Source organism: Physella acuta, unplaced genomic scaffold (genome assembly GCF_028476545.2).
Source record: "Physella acuta isolate Inbredline_101_S28 unplaced genomic scaffold, ASM2847654v3 ptg000639l, whole genome shotgun sequence".
Classification (NCBI taxonomy): Eukaryota; Metazoa; Mollusca; class Gastropoda; family Physidae; genus Physella; species Physella acuta.
This window is the reverse complement of record NW_026732158.1, coordinates 203055-220000: the sequence shown is the minus strand read 5'-3', so window position 1 is coordinate 220000 and position 16946 is coordinate 203055. Positions and strand designations below refer to the sequence as shown.

Sequence of the window (16946 nt, the reverse complement as noted above, 5' to 3'; positions counted from 1 at the left end):
TCGTAGCTTATTCTCTGCATATGAGAATAATTGTGGCATATTCTCGGCATATGAGAATAACTGTAGCATGTTCTCGGCATATGAGAATAATTGTAGCATATTCTCGGCATATGAGAATAATTGTAGCATGTTCTCGGCATATGAGCATAATTGTAGCATATTCTTGTCATATGGCTAATTGTAGCATGTTCTCGGCATATGAGAATAATTGTAGCATATTCTCGGCATATGGCTAATTGTAGCATGTTCTCGGCATATGAGCATATTCTTGGCATATGGCTAATTGTAGCATGTTCTCGGCATATGATAATAATCGTAGCATATTCTCGACATATAATAATTGTAGCATATTCTCGGCATATGAGAATAATCGTAGCATATTCTCGGCATATGAGAATAATTGTAGCATGTTCTCGGCTTATGAGAATAATTGTAGCATGTTCTCGGCATATGAGAATAATTGTAGCATGTTCTCGGCTTATGAGCATAATTGTAGCATATTCTCGGCAGGCATGAGAATAATTGTAGCATATTCTCGGCATATGAGAATAATTGTAGCATGTTCTCGGCATATATTCCTTGAAGCAGCACACCATGTTGCATCTGATTCTGTTGTCTATAACATATCTGACCGTGTGTTACTTTATATGGAAAACTGGGCACACTATGGTATGTTACAATATGGTATTCTGGCTACAATATAATAACATACGTAACATCATGATATTATATCTACAATATACACAATTTAAAAAAAAAACATGACTACCAAAATGTTCCAAAAATTGTTTAATTGTCAGTACTTTTCATGTATATTACAGCATATAATATTTTACAACAGAAAAAAAAAACAACAAAAAACACAAGCAACTGCCTTCAACACATTCTAAAAATAGTTATAACCAAGGGAAGCAATTCACTAATCGCGGTAGACCACTATATTTGATTTAGTCAAAAAGCCGAAGATTGTTACACCATTGATATTGCACTTTGTAAAAAAAAAAACAACACTTTACAGTACACTCAGACCTTTATCGGCGACATCGTCGTTTTATTTTATTGTAAAATCATTAAAAAAAAACAACACTAAATAAATTGGTAAAATGGAGGGCTGAATGAGAGGAATTACTAGAAACAAAAGGGTAAATGACTTTTGACCAGCATATAAGGAAGCTAAAATGTATGTCTTATGTAACACGGCCTGTAGACTGTAGTACTAAAAAATTGACAAGTCGTGTATCAAACAAACTTCGTGCACACAGGTTAGGGCGAACGAGACACGGAGAGACCTGTTAGAAGCCTCAATAGGGATAGACCAGGATTATAGAGACAGACCAGGGATATAGGGATAGACCATGGATATAGGGATAGACCAGGTATATAGGGATATTCCAACCAGGGATATAGGGATAGACCAGTGATATAGGGATAGACCAGTGATATAGGGATATTCCAACCAGGGATATAGGGATAGACCAGGGATATAGGGATAGACCAGTGATATAGGGATATTCCAACCAGGGATATAGGGATAGACCAGAGATATAGGGATATTCCAACCAGGGATATAGGGATAGACCAGTGATATAGGGATAGACCAGTGATATAGGGATAGACCAGTGATATAGGGATAGACCAGGGATATAGGGATAGACCAGTGATATAGGGATATTCCAACCAGGGATATAGGGATAGACCAGAGATATAGGGATAGACCAGTGATATAGGGATAGACCAGGGATATAGGGATAGACCAGGGATATAGGGATAGACCAGTGATATAGGGATATTCCAACCAGGGATATAGGGATAGACCAGAGATATAGGGATATTCCAACCAGGGATATAGGGATAGACCAGTGATATAGGGATAGACCAGTGATATAGGGATAGACCAGAGATATAGGGGGACCGGGGAGATGTGATTCTAGCAGGGACAAATATGACTTCTGTAGGGAAAAACAAGACCCCCATTAGGGAAAAATATGATATCTGTAGGGAAAAACAAGACCCCCATTAGGGAAAAATATGATATCTGTAGGGAAAAACAAGACCCCCATTAGGGAAAAATATGATATCTGTAGGGAAAAACAAGACCCCCATTAGGGAAAAATATGATATCTGTAGGGAAAAACAAGACCCCCATTAGGGAAAAATATGACTTCTGTAGGGAAAAACAAGACCCCCATTAGGGAAAAATATGATATCTGTAGGGAAAAACAAGACCCCCATTAGGGAAAAATATGATATCTGTAGGGAAAAACAAGACCCCCATTAGGGAAAAATATGATATCTGTAGGGAAAAAACAAGACCCCTCCCCCCCCCCCAATAGGAAGAAACATGACTCCAATAGAGACAGAAGTAACTCCGACAGGGACTTATGACTTCTAAAGGGAAAAATGTGACCCCCACAATAGGGAAAAACATGTCTTCCATAGGGACAGCCATGACTTCAATATGGAAAACTCCAATAGGGACAAACATAAATCTAATAGGGACAGATGAGAATCTAATAGGGACAAACATAAATCAAATGGGGACAAAGGAGAATCTAATAGGGACAAACATAAATCAAATAGGGACAAAGGAGAATCTAATAGGGACAAAGGAGAATCTAATAGGGACAAAGGAGAATCTAATAGGGACAAAGGAGAATCTAATAGGGACAAAGGAAAATCTAATAGGGACAAAGGAAAATCTAATAGGGACAAAGGAGAATCTAATAGGGACAAAGGAGAATCTAATAGGGACAAAGGAGAATCTAATAGGGACAAAGGAGAATCTAATAGGGACAAACATGACTCAAATAGGGACAAATGAGAATCTAATAGGGACAAAGGAGAATCTAATAGGGACAAATGAGAATCTAATAGGGACAAAGGGGAATCTAATAGGGACAAAGGAGAATCTAATAGGGACAAAGGAGAATCTAATAGGGACAAAGGAAAATCTAATAGGGACAAAGGAAAATCTAATAGGGACAAAGGAGAATCTAATAGGGACAAAGGAGAATCTAATAGGGACAAAGGAGAATCTAATAGGGACAAAGGAGAATCTAATAGGGACAAACATGACTCAAATAGGGACAAATGAGAATCTAATAGGGACAAAGGAGAATCTAATAGGGACAAATGAGAATCTAATAGGGACAAAGGGGAATCTAATAGGGACAAAGGAGAATCTAATAGGGACAAACATGACTCAAATAGGAATAGCCCACACCTAGGTAAGGGAAAAACGAGGATCATGAATAGGGATAGACGAGATTCAACTAAATATGAACGAGACTCAAATAGGGATGAACGAGACTCAAATAGGGATGAACGAGATTCCAAACGGGATAAACAGGAGTCCCCATAGGGATAAACAAAAGCACATTTCAAAGAGGTCGTACGTGTGTGACTGTCTTAAAAAATACGGGAGGCTAGAAAAAAGGGGAGAATACAACGATCTCAATCATCACACAGTGATTAAATCGTTTAATGCGACTCAAATTGGTAGTCCAGTTACATTATTTCCATCGGTTTCTTCAATTTATTTGTACACGTCATAATTTAACATTTCTTTCCCAAACATACACACATATATTTATGAGCCGTGTGATAAAATATGCAAGGAACTATAACACATGTAGTTCAAGTTGTGACTGTAGACACAAAGTCAATACTAGGGAGGCAATTAGAACAGCCATACTATTAAAAACAAAAGCACTTCTACTTGCTATCCAGTCTACCGTAGGCGAGACACAGTTACTGGAACAGCCTAGAGACACAAGGAGATCAGCGAAACTGGGTTACATGAACAAACTAGAACAGCCAAACAGCGCACACAATAAAGTTAAACACTTTTTAAATTACTTTTAAGTGAAAAGGTCGAAGCGTGAAACATCTTAAAATGAATAATTAGTGATCATATTAATTTAAAACTAATTAAACACATGAATTTAATTCAACCATGTTAATGTTAACACAGATTGTTTTTTTCAATTAAAAAAAATGAACGAAGGGGTGATATATGCTAAGAAATAATTAAAATTATTGCTAGCCATGTATTTTTAATGAGAATCAAATAACCGTAGTGAAGATGTAATATGGTTTGTAGCGAATTGTTGTGTTCAATTACAGGTCCATGAGACATCCCTCCCTCCCCCCCCCCCCCCTCATCTATAAAATTCGCATGCATACACCAAGTTGTTAAACTTAAAGACGTTGTCAATGTCATACATTTAAAGTAATTTAAAAATAAAATAATTAACGTAACTTTAACGTGAAAGGGTCAGAAGGTCACCAAACACAATTTTTTAAAACTTTAATTAAACAATCAGGCTAATTAGGATTCGCCAAGAGGCCAGGAGAAAAACTTATGAAAATAAAAAAAAATATCCACAAGTCATCAACTGCAAGTTTTATTTTTTTTTTAAAACTAGCTTTTAGAGAAATATGGACCACCAATACAGAAAACAGAGGACCACCACAAACAACTGTGGACCACCAACTCTAACATACTGCTATTATTCTCAAGACCAACGGAGCTACGTGCAAAAAACTAATATAAAACAAAACAGCAATACCATATACTACTAAAAACCTGTCATCTCGCTTGTTAATAGTTGAAAAAGTGTTTAGCAATTTCAGCTTTATTCAAATGATTGGCACAACAATTACAACAGTCAAGCGCTACGATAAACCTAGAATTACAAACATAAGATACATACAGTGAGGGGAGATAAACCTAGAATTTAAACATAAGATACATACAGTGAGGGGAGATAAACCTAGAATTACAAACATAAGATACATACAGTGAGGGGAGATAAACCTAGAATTACAAACAAAAGATACATACAGTGAGGGGAGATAAACCTAGAATTACAAACATAAGATAAATACAGTGAGGGGAGATAAACCTAGAATTACAAACATAAGATACATACAGTGAGGGGAGATAAACCTAGAATTACAAACATAAGATACATACAGTGAGGGGAGATAAACCTAGAATTACAAACATAAGATACATACAGTGAGGGGAGATAAACCTAGAATTACAAACATAAGATACATACAGTGAGGGGAGATAAACCTAGAATTACAAACATAAGATACATACAGTGAGGGGAGATAAACCTGGAATTACAAACATAAGATACATACAGTGAGGGGAGATAAACCTAGAGCTATAAACATAAGATACAGTGAGGGAAACTACCATGACATAGCTCTATGTATGAGACCACCACGAGTTATGAGACAACAGTGCTTTAAGGGAACACCATGAACTATGGGACTACCATGGATTATGGGACCACCATGGCTTATGGGACCGTCATGTATTATGGGGACCACCATGGATTATGGGACCACCATGGCTTAGGCCAAACTGTATAAAAAGTTATCAAAATACAAACTGTACATGAGCATATGAGGGCCACCAATTGACCAATGAAAATGACTTGAACATGGGGGGGGGGGGGGAGAGAAAGGGGGGAATAACACACTACACTTACGGGAAACTTCTAGTTAATTGTACGATGGGTAATATATACACATAACCAGACATATTCAAAGGATATTTTGCATACACATGTGTGTGAAAGGGGGAGGGGGGGAGAATATGTACATCATACACAACACATTCACAGGATACATAAACATACACATAAAGAAAGATGTGTGGCATTCACAACACATTTTCACATATCAAAACCTGTCTGGTTTCAAAACATACAAAATGATATAAATGCAATACTTTTGACGTATTACCTTCATTTTTTTGTCAGAATGCATTAAAAAATTGTACAACCACCTTTAAAAGTTACAAAGTGAAAAAGCAACCAATTCACAGAATGAGATTAAGAAATATTCACAAGTAAAAATATTTACCAGACTAGCGATACAGTCTAGTGTATCTCAGTAACAACAATACAGTAATGACTCTAGTATTGAGCTTACCATGTTTTATACATTTCAAACTTAAAAAACAAACAAAAAAAAACCTGACTCACAATGACTTAAGTGAAAAACTTGGAATTAACTTCAAAATGCAAATTGTACCACATTTTTTGTTTGAACTTTCCTAAAAAAAAACTAATCCAAATTTAACGAATTATTTGTTTTAGATGTCAAAAATTGTAAATAAAAAACACCTCAACAGATCTAGGTAACATCTTTACCTTGCATTGAGTTAACAATAACCAAGAGAGATTAAAACATTTTTTAATAGTGCGCCAAACAGAACTAACATCTCAAACATTTAATCACTCAACCATACACTAGTGAAGTGACTAAATAGTTCAGCTCAATCTCAATGATACACTAGTGAAGTGACTAAATAGTTCATCTGCTCAATTTTAATGATACACTAGTGAAGTGACTAAATACTTTAGCTCAATTCCACCATACACTAGTGAAGTGACTAAATAGTTCATCAGCTCAATTCCACCATACACTAGTGAAGTGACTAAATACTTCATCAGCTCAATTTCACGATACACTAGTGAAGTGACTAAATAAATCATCAGCTCAATTTCACGATACACTAGTGAAGTGACTAAATACTTCATCAGCTCAATTCCACCATACACTAGTGAAGTGACTAAATACTTCATCAGCTCAATTCCACCATACACTAGTGAAGTGACTAAATACTTTAGCTCAATTCCACCATACACTAGTGAAGTGACTAAATACTTCAGCTCAATTCCACCATACACTAGTGAAGTGACTAAATACTTCAGCAGCAGCTTAGAAACACTTAGCCTTATTGATTTTACCAACAATATTAAACACACAAAAATTATGGGCAGTAGGAAGTTAAATTTGATACAAATCCAATACAACTATATAATCCAGGGCTGTATAAGATGTATTTTCTGTTTAACTATATACAGATGTATCAAAAAACCAAGAGTACAAAGAAACAATTGTATGTACGAGAAATTAACAAGACCATATAATTTATATAAAAATATTTACAAGATACTATCATTCTTTGTTAAAATTTGCGGAAGCATTGACAGAAAATGAATTATTTTAGTTTTCAATGTGACAGGATGATTTTTGATTCATGCGAGTCCGGCACTGAAAATACAGAAGCCACCCAAAGCTTGTTGTCCCATAGCTTAACTTTCAGCCACTATCAAGCAGAGTTTCTTTCAGACATCTCTAAAGGGGCCTCATCCAACGTCTATAACGCGTCCACCAATCCTCCCCCGAGATGAAATAGAAATTTTTAAAAAATTTCTATAGAAAATATACTAACTAGTGTCCCTTCCCCTTCATAGGGAAAAATGTCTGAAAGAAACCCAGTATCCAGGATATCCACAGGCTGCTGATAAATGTCACACTAGTGGCAGATGATAGTTTTGGCAGTAGAAAACTTGATTCAAACCAACATTACAACAACATGGGGGTTTCATCAACAAACTAGCACTGTTGATTCAGGCTCAATGGTTGACAGAAATAATCCTTTGAAACCAAACTGAATGTTGGTGTCTGTGTTTATCAGGGGTGTCTGGTGATGTCTCATGAATGGAATCTTCTGGAAATAGGGAATCTAGGCTTCTTACTGGTAGTACACTGAATACAAGTATCAGTTACTGGCCCTACTCCTCATTTACATAAACTCTAGTCTTTAACCTGAGATTAACATCCAAACGACCTAACTCTAACACTTTTTTTAGTTCAATAAATACAAGAATCAATTGCTAACCCTATTCCTCACTAACATAAACTCTAGTCCTTCCGTATCCTTAATCTGAGATTATCCTTCAACTAACAACCTGACTCTAACCCTATTTTCAGTTCACTAAATACAACTATCAATTGCTAGCCCTATTTCTCCAATACACAATCTCTAGTCCTTCCATAGCCTTGACCTTTAATGACCTAACCCTATTTTCAGAAGTGTTCACCAAACACAACTATCAATGGCTAACATTATCCCTCAAAAACTCAAACCCTACTCCTTCCCTAACCCTAATTAAAATTTCTAACCCTGAACAGAAACACTTAACCTGAGATTGCCAACAAACAACCTAACCCTAACCCTATTTTCAACTAATGACCTAACCCTAACCCTATTTTTAACTAACAACCTAACCCTAACTTGAACTAACAACCTAACCCTAACCCTATTTTCAACTAACGACCTAACCCTAACCCTATTTTCAACTAACGACCTAACCCTGTTTTCAACTAACGACCTAACCCTATTTTCAACTAACAACCTAACCCTAACCCTATTTTCAACTAACAACCTAACCCTAACCCTATTTTCAACTAACGACCTAACCCTATTTTCAACTAACGACCTAACCCTATTTTCAACTAACGACCTAACCATAACCCTATTTTCAACTAACAACCTAACCCTAACCCTATTTTCAGAAGAGTCCATGATAAGACACTGTTTATAACACACCAACATTCCTGACTGTTAACTGTGTTGATTCTGATACAATGAGAGAACAAATTTGGTCTGAGTGATTGTCACTTGGATGAAGCTTACAGGTACCTCTATTACAACAATTGAGTTGACCCATGATGATACAAAACAATCAGTGAGTGTTTCAACCCCTGGATGTTACATGTGAAACCCCATACACTGTTATACTACAGCTGACAAGGAAGGTGGTGCTTTGATGGGGGGCGAAATTGTAAGGAACTGAAATCATGACAGCTACTGGTCATATTTAATACAAAAAACACCAGAGCCAGTTAGAAACTAGTCCAGCTTTGTTGAAAACAAATCCACAGTTTGAAAAGGAACTTGATTTGTTGAAAGCAATTCTGGAGTTAAGTAGAATAAACTCCAGATTTGTGGAAACAATTGTGAAGTTTGGTTGTAAAAAAAATTCTGGAATTTGTTAAAACGACACAAGCAGTCATATAGATACTTGAGAGTTTATGTTGAAATGGGTATTCAAAAATTGATTCAGTTTCTGGGGCTAGCAAAAAATTTCTTTGCATTTTTATTATACTCAAACACACAGACTGTGATTTCAACTTCCCTACAAAGTTTTCGAAAAAATTCTTTCATAGAAAGAATAACATAGTCCCCCCGACAAGTATCATTGGACTAAGAATAAATCTTTAAACAGAATACAAACATTCATTGACTATTAAATTAACAATGATTGACAATAACCATAACTATGATTGATCATTTGAAATGTTAACAATACACTGGTCATTGATAATGATTGAAAATTGTGCTATATGTGAAATATTCATTGACTATTAAATTAACAATGATTGAGAATAACAATAACTATGATTGATCATTTGAAATGTTAACAATACACTAGTCATTGATAATGATTGAAAATTGTGCTATATGTGAAATATTCATTGACTATTAAATTAACAATGATTAAGAATAACAATAACTATGATTGATCATTTGAAATGTTAACAATACACTGATCATTGATAATGATTGAAAATTGTGCTATATGTGAAACATTCATTGACCATTAAATTAACAATGATTGACAATAACAATAACTATGATTGATCATTTGAAATGTTAACAATGATAATGATTAAAAAGTGTGCTATGTGTAACAGACCCTTACATAAACCATGATTGACTACTTGGTTAATGACTGACCCTTACATAATCAATGATTGACCTCTCTGATAACAGTGACTCCCTTACAAAACTTACATTAACAATGATAGACACCAACGAGAAATGTGCGTGGTAGCCAGAAAGAAAACAGCAAATAAAATGTACAGAAAACAGCAGTGACTTGCTACACAGTAGTGACTTGCTACACAGTAGTGACTTGCTACACAGTAGTGACTTGCTACACAGTAGTGACCATGCAGGCCGAGCTCATATCCACATCCATGCGGATGTCCTCAGACTTGCTGCTGGAGAGGTTCCTCTGCCGGCGCCGCGCCAGAAGCATCTCCGTCTTGGTTGAGTGTTTCTCAGAGTTTGAGTGGATGCTCTCGTTGTCCCTACCCTCAGCCAACATCTCCTCGTTGGCCAACACTCCGATAGACTGGCTGTTTATGGAGGTGAGGAGGGTGGAGGAGAGGACCGCGGATATGACGTCAGAGCTGGGGGTGGTGCTGACGGCAGCCGGGGGGTTGTAGTTAAACGGGGCGACGATGGCGGACGGGCTGACCTTGTGCTCAACCCTTAGTTGCCCAGGTTTTGGGGTTGTACCGAGGGCTGCGCTCGGCTGAAGGGTGGTGAGTTTGTCGTCAAAATTAGACATGGTGGACGGCTCTATCTTGATGTTAGCGCTGAAGAAATCATACTCTTTCTTGTCCTTGGAGCTTTTCTTATCCTTGCTGCCAAACTTCGAGTGCTTTCTTTTTGTCTGCTCCTTGTCTGAATGCTTTGAGGAACTCATGTCGGAATTTTTAGATTTGGAGTCTTTGTCTTTATTGTGTCTCCCAGATCCGAACAGCCGCTTCAACCCCTGCGCCACTTTGGACTTTGTTTTACTGCCAGATTTCTCTTCATTGTTTTTATTTTTCTTGTCGTGTTTTGACGACGTCATGTCGGTTTGACTCAGCTGGCTGTTGCTCAGCTCGCTGATAACGCTGTCCTCCAGCACACAAGATCTCTGGAACCCTGCGCTGAGGTTCAGAGCCTGCTGGTTGCTCAAGGAGTCGTTGAAAGAACACATGGACTTGCAGGTCTCGTCGGCATTAGGCAGGTGCAAATCTGACGTGCTGGTGTCGCGTTTCTTCTTCCTAAAGGTACTGGAGTCAATCTGGGGCCCGGAGTCACAACTCTGGTCTAAGGAGTCAACGGACTCGGAAGTTGAGTGCCTGGTCATCCGGGCCCCGTCTTGCTGACTGACAGAGGAGTCATCAAAGACGTTGCTGTCAAAGCTGTCGTTGTGGTGGTTGTAGTTGTCGTCATCATCATCATCACACAGTTCAAACACCTCGCCTCTCCTCACCCCACTCTCAGGGGACTCCACACCACCCTCTTTCAGCCTTTTTGAACTGTCAGGAAACTTCTTTGTGACATTTCTGTTAGATTTACTAGAATGAGCTTCCGATGATATCTTCTCATACGTAGCGCTCTTACAGATAACCTCCCCGGCAGATTTAGCAGACGTGAGACTGCAAGACGCTGGGAGTGTGGCTGCTTTAGTTTTGAAGCCGGATGGCGGAAGACTACTGGGTTTGGCACTGGCTGGTGAAATCTTCATGTTAGAGATTGGAAGCTTGGACAAGGACGAGGAGGCGGACGACAAAGGACTCTCCCTGGAAGGGGATCTTTCCATGCTGCCATCCCTTCTCCAAAGAGTGGCTATCTTACTGCTCACCGGCTTTTTACCCGCGGCACCGGGTGGGGAGTTTTTCTGGGAAATTGAAGCAGTGGAAGAACTCTCAGACTTGCGAGTGGGGATGCCGGAACCGGAGGAATTAGAAAAATTTCTGGTTTTTCCGCCGCTTACCGGAGTCTGGGGTCTGTTACTGTTTTTGAGACTGTCGTTTGAATTGTTGACTTGGTTGACCTTTGACTCGCTGGAAAGGCTACGGTTGAATGATTTGTTATTCGGGACGCCAATCTTGGATGCCTTTTTCTCTCTCAAATTAAGAATCTGTTCGGTGTTTTCCTTATTGTCAGGGGAGGAGTTTTTCATGCTGCTGATGCTGGTGGAAGAGCCTGATGCTGTCTTTTTATTTGTAAGTCCTACACTGTCTTTACCAGCAAGTTTGGGGGGTGTTGTGGGTTTCAAGTTCTTGTTCAGTTTAGAGCCAGGGTTCTGGGAGATGGAGGCGGGTGAGCTGGAGATTTTCGACATGGTTGGTTTCCCCTGGCTGGCGTCAGATCTGCCTGCGGGGGAAGAGCCTTGGGCTGCCCGGTTTTTCAAGACCGGTTTGTTGGGGGTAGGATCAGGCGGGGAGGTGGATTTTCTCGTAGCTGGGCCGGCTGATCGGGATCTGGGACTGACAACCTTCTGAGGTAGCCCCGAGCTCTTAGGGCTGCTCAGGGTTGGAGGGGGTTGCTTGGTTCTGGGCGATACTCTGGCGACATTCGGAGCTTTAGGTGGTGTTTTCTTGAGTGCCAAGTTGGGTTTCACTACCCCAGTTGGAGAAGGTTTGTTAGCTACGGCAGTGTTGACTCCACGGTTACCTGTGGGGTTAGGTTTGCCTTTAACGGCGACAGTGTTATTGGATTTACCAGGGTACAAGGGTTTTCTTCTACCTCTGACACCTTTCACCTCCTCCGCTTCATCTGCAATTGCTTTTTTAACCAGCTGAGACGGGGCTCCCGGCTTTAAAATTTTAGGACCTCCTTTGGAGGATGTTGATGCCAGGCTTTTCTCCGCCAGGGTGGCCGAAGACAAATCAGACGTTTTGTCTGAAACGACAGACCAGGTGACGGAAACCTCGGAGTTTGTGTCCGACGCATAATCGTTGGAAACCAGGGATATGGTCTCGTTTTCTATAAATAGATCTTCATCCACGGTGCTGCCACTCATCTTTGTTGTCTGGATCTCAGACATGATGAGGTTGACGTTCTCAGCCAGCAGCCTCTCTTCCTCCTCGGGGGAAATGTCTCCGTCAAACGACTCATCCCCTTGCTCATACACCTCGTCATAGTCAGGGTCCTCGTCTTCAATGAAAAAATGGACATTCCCTATCTCGTCTTCGTCCTTGTTGGGATCAACAGCTGACAGGACTGTCCGGTCATGGTCTTCATGTTCTTCACAGGATTTTGCTTTTAAGGTTACATTTCCTAGCTGAGATTCTTCTTCTTCTTCTTCATCATTTTGATCCCCAGCGGCCACTTCAACTATACTATGATCATTGAACACAACAGAATCTATGTCCACATCATCTCTCAAAGCTAAAAGCCCTCCCATGTTATCGTTGGAGATCTCCCGAACTTTGGCAGCAAAATCACTCAGAGATTTCTCATTGTCTCCTTTCTCCTGAGACAACCTGCCCTTGTCTGATGCCTTCAGGGAGGTCTCATTAAGGCACTTGCTGATGAGGAGGTCTTCAAACGAATCAAGAGAACCTTGGTAGACTTGCCGAGGGTTGCTGACCCGGGTGCCAGCCTGAGCCAGCTTGTTGCTGATGTCTTTCTGGACCTTCAGGTAGTTCTCGTTGTCCTGCGAGTGGGATCTGTACCTGGGGCCCGCGGGTGCGGCGCCGTGCCTGCCCTCCTCCTGAGAGTAATGCCTCTGCCTGCGCCAGGTGCAGTACCGGGACTGTCTGCACGAGGTACCGGCCGGGTAATCCAGGTCAAGGTCGGTGGTGTCCGAACAGGACCTGGTCATGAGGTTCTCGCTGCTGCTCTGGTTCTGGGACAGAGAGCTCTGTGACCCCGTGTCCAGCTCCCCGCCCGCGCCGTCTGCCATACCTCCTGGCATCTCCAAAGACACACTCTTCAACAGCCCCACACCACCCCCGCTCCTACCGGCATTCCCGCCTGATTTCTGTATCAGAAACTTCGCCCTGGAGTGCCTTTTCGCTCTCTCGTCTCCTCTGGGCAGCCTGGATTTGGGCATGGCTGAGTTGATGCACTGCTCCAGTAATGCCTGCTCTGACGGCGTTGGATCGCAATCAGCCAGCTCATCGCTGAGTGACCCAGCGGAATCAGATCTCTTCATGTCTACTGCAGCATTTTCCTTTTTCCCTGACTTTGCTGCTGGCTCCGAGGGGTGGTCCAGCTCATCCAGATTGTGTATGGAGCTGAGTGAGGAGTTCCTTGAGAAACACACAGGCGTGTCTTCAACAGCGAACTTGATCGGCCTCTCCGCCTTATCACCCGCAACACTGCTGTCCTCGCTGGACTGGCCCACAACGTGACGCTCTCTGGGTATTGAAGATGAACTGTCACTCTCATCCCGGTCATTAGAACGGTACTTGTCTTTATGCGGACTGGTACTGACACCACTGCCAGTACCCCTGCCATCATCCTCCCCTCCTAGCGAACTCAAGGAGTCATTTCTTGAAAAAGTAATAGGGGTCCCCTCAACACCATACAAATGTAATGTGTCGTTGGAAGGGGGTGAAAAAGTTACAGTATATGTTGTGTATTCATTAGGTACATTCATGGGTCTAGTATGGCTACTGGGTATAATCTGAGGCACTGTTGGTCTGGGGTTCCCTCGAAGACTGGGAATCCTGCTCTGGCTGCGGGGACTGTTCCCCCCTTCAGTTTTTAAAACTGGAGGCTTCTGTGACTTGGAGCTGGCGGCAGCGGTTGAGCCGTGACCTTCAACAGATTCAATGGTCAGGTCACTTAGGGAGGTCGCAGCGGAAAAGTTTTTTGGAGTTCCCTCAACGTTGTACACTTTTGTGCTATCCGACGGGATGAAGTCATGAAATGGGGCCACAACTGTTAGATTGGACGCACGAGGGATGAACGCTGACATGTTGCAATCGCGGCTGCTGGTTTTGCTGCTGTCGCTGACCGCTCCGGAAACATGGTCAGAGCTGGACCCGCCAAACTTGCGGCCAGATTTACTCTTAGGCATGCCGGACTCAATCATCTGGTTCAAGAGGAGCTCTTCGCTCTCCTCGCACACAGAGCTGTTGTCACTTCTGGCATCGTCAGGGGTAGACTTGGCTGAAGGCAGTGATGACTTCTTTGGGGAAGGTGAAGAGTTCTGGGTTAACATGCTCAGGTCGCTTAAGGAAGTGGCGGCTGAGTAGTTTAAAGGTGTGCCTTCAGTGGCATAGGACTTGATGCAATCTTCACTGTAGTCTCGGTAATCTTCCATGACAGGCAGCTGAGGCAAGGCGTTTGTTTTTGAGTTGGCTGCATTGGTTTTCTTTGGCGAAGGGGGTGCCATCTTGGCCACTTTGTTTAACACAGGGTTAAGGTTCTTGCTAGCGGTGGGTTTGACCGGTGATCCCCCTGGGGGATGAAAACTGGGAGCTGCATGATTTTTGGCAGGGGTGGCAGGCGCTGCTTGTGATTTGGTAGGGGCAGAAGCTGGAGCACCAAAACTGTTGTCCAGCTGTGGTTTGGCCGGCTGGTTTTTGTTTGCGTTGCCATCTTGTTTTTGACCTGGGTTGCTGTGCTTAGAGCTGCTGGTTGGCCTAGGAGGTTTCAGCTGGGAGGCTGAGGCTGCAGGATTGGTTTTTGAAGGTGAATCCATCTTAGACGATGATCTGGACGGGGTCAACACTGATGGTTTAGGGATTGAGGAGTTTTTCGGGGAAACTTTCCCGGCCAGGGAGGAATCCGACTTTGTGGGGATGCCGGATTTCTTCTTGACGCAGTTGTCTGCAGACGCCCTGCGCATCTTACGGGCAGAGGATGACGCCGATGGTGTCGGCATGCCAGAGCTGATGCACTGTGCCAGAATATCCTCCTCCCCTTCTGAGACCTCGGACATCGAGGAGTCTCGGTCTTCCTGTTTTAAATGTTCTGTAGCCGGAGACCATGGTTTGGCTGTTTGTTTAGACACAGCACTGGATGTGGAGATCTTGAGTATAATCTCCGAGCCGTTCTCTCTCTCTTGCACCTTTGGCAAGTTCGGTTCTTGAGCTTGAACTGGTTGGTTTGGGAAGGGATCATTGACTTCCATCCCTCTCAACACACCAATCGATGTACCAACTTGTGTGTTTTGCTGCTGTTGTTGTTGTGGAAGACTGTGCTGTTGTGGAGTCCTGTGCTGCTGCGGTAGAACACCACTGTAGTAGCAGTGCGCGTCTGGTTTCTCCATGGACTGAGCGCTCCCCACGGAGGTGACAGGTGGGGGGTTAAAGCCAGGCTGGGCCTGCATCTGTTGCAGCAAATGTCTGGGTACTTGCGACCCGGCAGCTTTGGGCAGGGTCGGAGTAGCCACCCCTTGGTGCCTGCTGTACGGCACCATTTTGACGTCATTGACAATCATGTCATCAGGTTCCATACCGTTGTCCACAGTAATCCAACTTAAACTTGTGGTTTCTGAGAAATTAGGAGGAGTTCCCTCGTCAGCGTACACCACAGGGACTTCAGACTTCCCGGAGATGGATTCATTCTCCCCAATCTGCTCGACAAGAGTGGGCAGGGCTTTTGCCCGAGGAGTCAGCAGCCTGCTGTTGTTGACGTGATTGTTCTGTGTAGAAATGCTAGGCTGGATATTTTTCTGGAAAGTGCTGAAGGTTATCGGCTCCTGCTCCCTGTGGAACGACGAAAAGTCTGTCGGTTGGTCGTCGTCGAAACCCGGAAACGTATGCATCAACGCCATTTCAGCATTTCTCATTGCAAAGTTAATAGGTTTGTCTTCTTCGTCAAATGTTGCGAAGCTCATGAAAGGCTCGGATTTTAAAGTGCTGGGTGTTTTATTAAAGTCAAGCGACTGCTTGGCCGCCAGACTTGACTTGGGGGTGGAGGTGAAGTCTTTCAGCCTCCTGGTTGGTGAGTGCGTTCTTCTTGGGCTCGATGGCATCGACTCAGATGGGGAGTCTGGGATGTCACTAGGGGAGACGACCTCACTGGCCCTCCTGCTGTACTCACTAATGACAGAGCTGTGCACAGACTGGGTGTCAAAGCTACTCAGAGATTCTGGTGAACTACTGCGACTGAACATCAGTGGTGTTTCTTCAACCTGGTAATAACAGAAACAATTATTAGAAAGAAGAATTAAAATGTGAAATTTAAAAAAATATACATTAAAATCCATTTTAAAAAATATACATTAAAATCCATTTAAAAAAATATACATTAGAATCCATTTAAAAAAAATATACATTAAAATCCATTTTAAAAAATATACATTAAAATCCATTTAAAAAAATAAATAATTTTGTTTAAACAAAAACCTTAAAAGAAACTGAACAATTATTATATAAAAATCCTCCAAAAATTAAAAAAATATCTCAAACAGGGAAGCAATATTATTATTGATATATAATTTGCAATATTTGATATATATTTTTAATACTAGAATTCTTACACTTCATTTTAAATGCCATTTATGACCAAAAAAAAAAACATGTGAAAATTCAATTATTTTTTA

At 41.5% G+C, this 16946-nt stretch overlaps 1 protein-coding gene across 1 annotated transcript in view; it reads right to left on the bottom strand.

Annotated features, from left to right (window-relative positions):
- Positions 1-9611: 9611 nt before the first annotated feature.
- The window catches only part of LOC131948326 (adenomatous polyposis coli homolog), a 41731-nt gene continuing 34396 nt past the window's right edge, over positions 9612-16946 (bottom strand). Inside the window, exon 15 of the mRNA XM_059309902.1 lies at positions 9612-16535. Within this exon, the coding sequence (XP_059165885.1) occupies positions 9813-16535 (6723 nt within the window). The 3' untranslated portion in view covers positions 9612-9812. The remainder of the gene's footprint in view (positions 16536-16946) is intronic.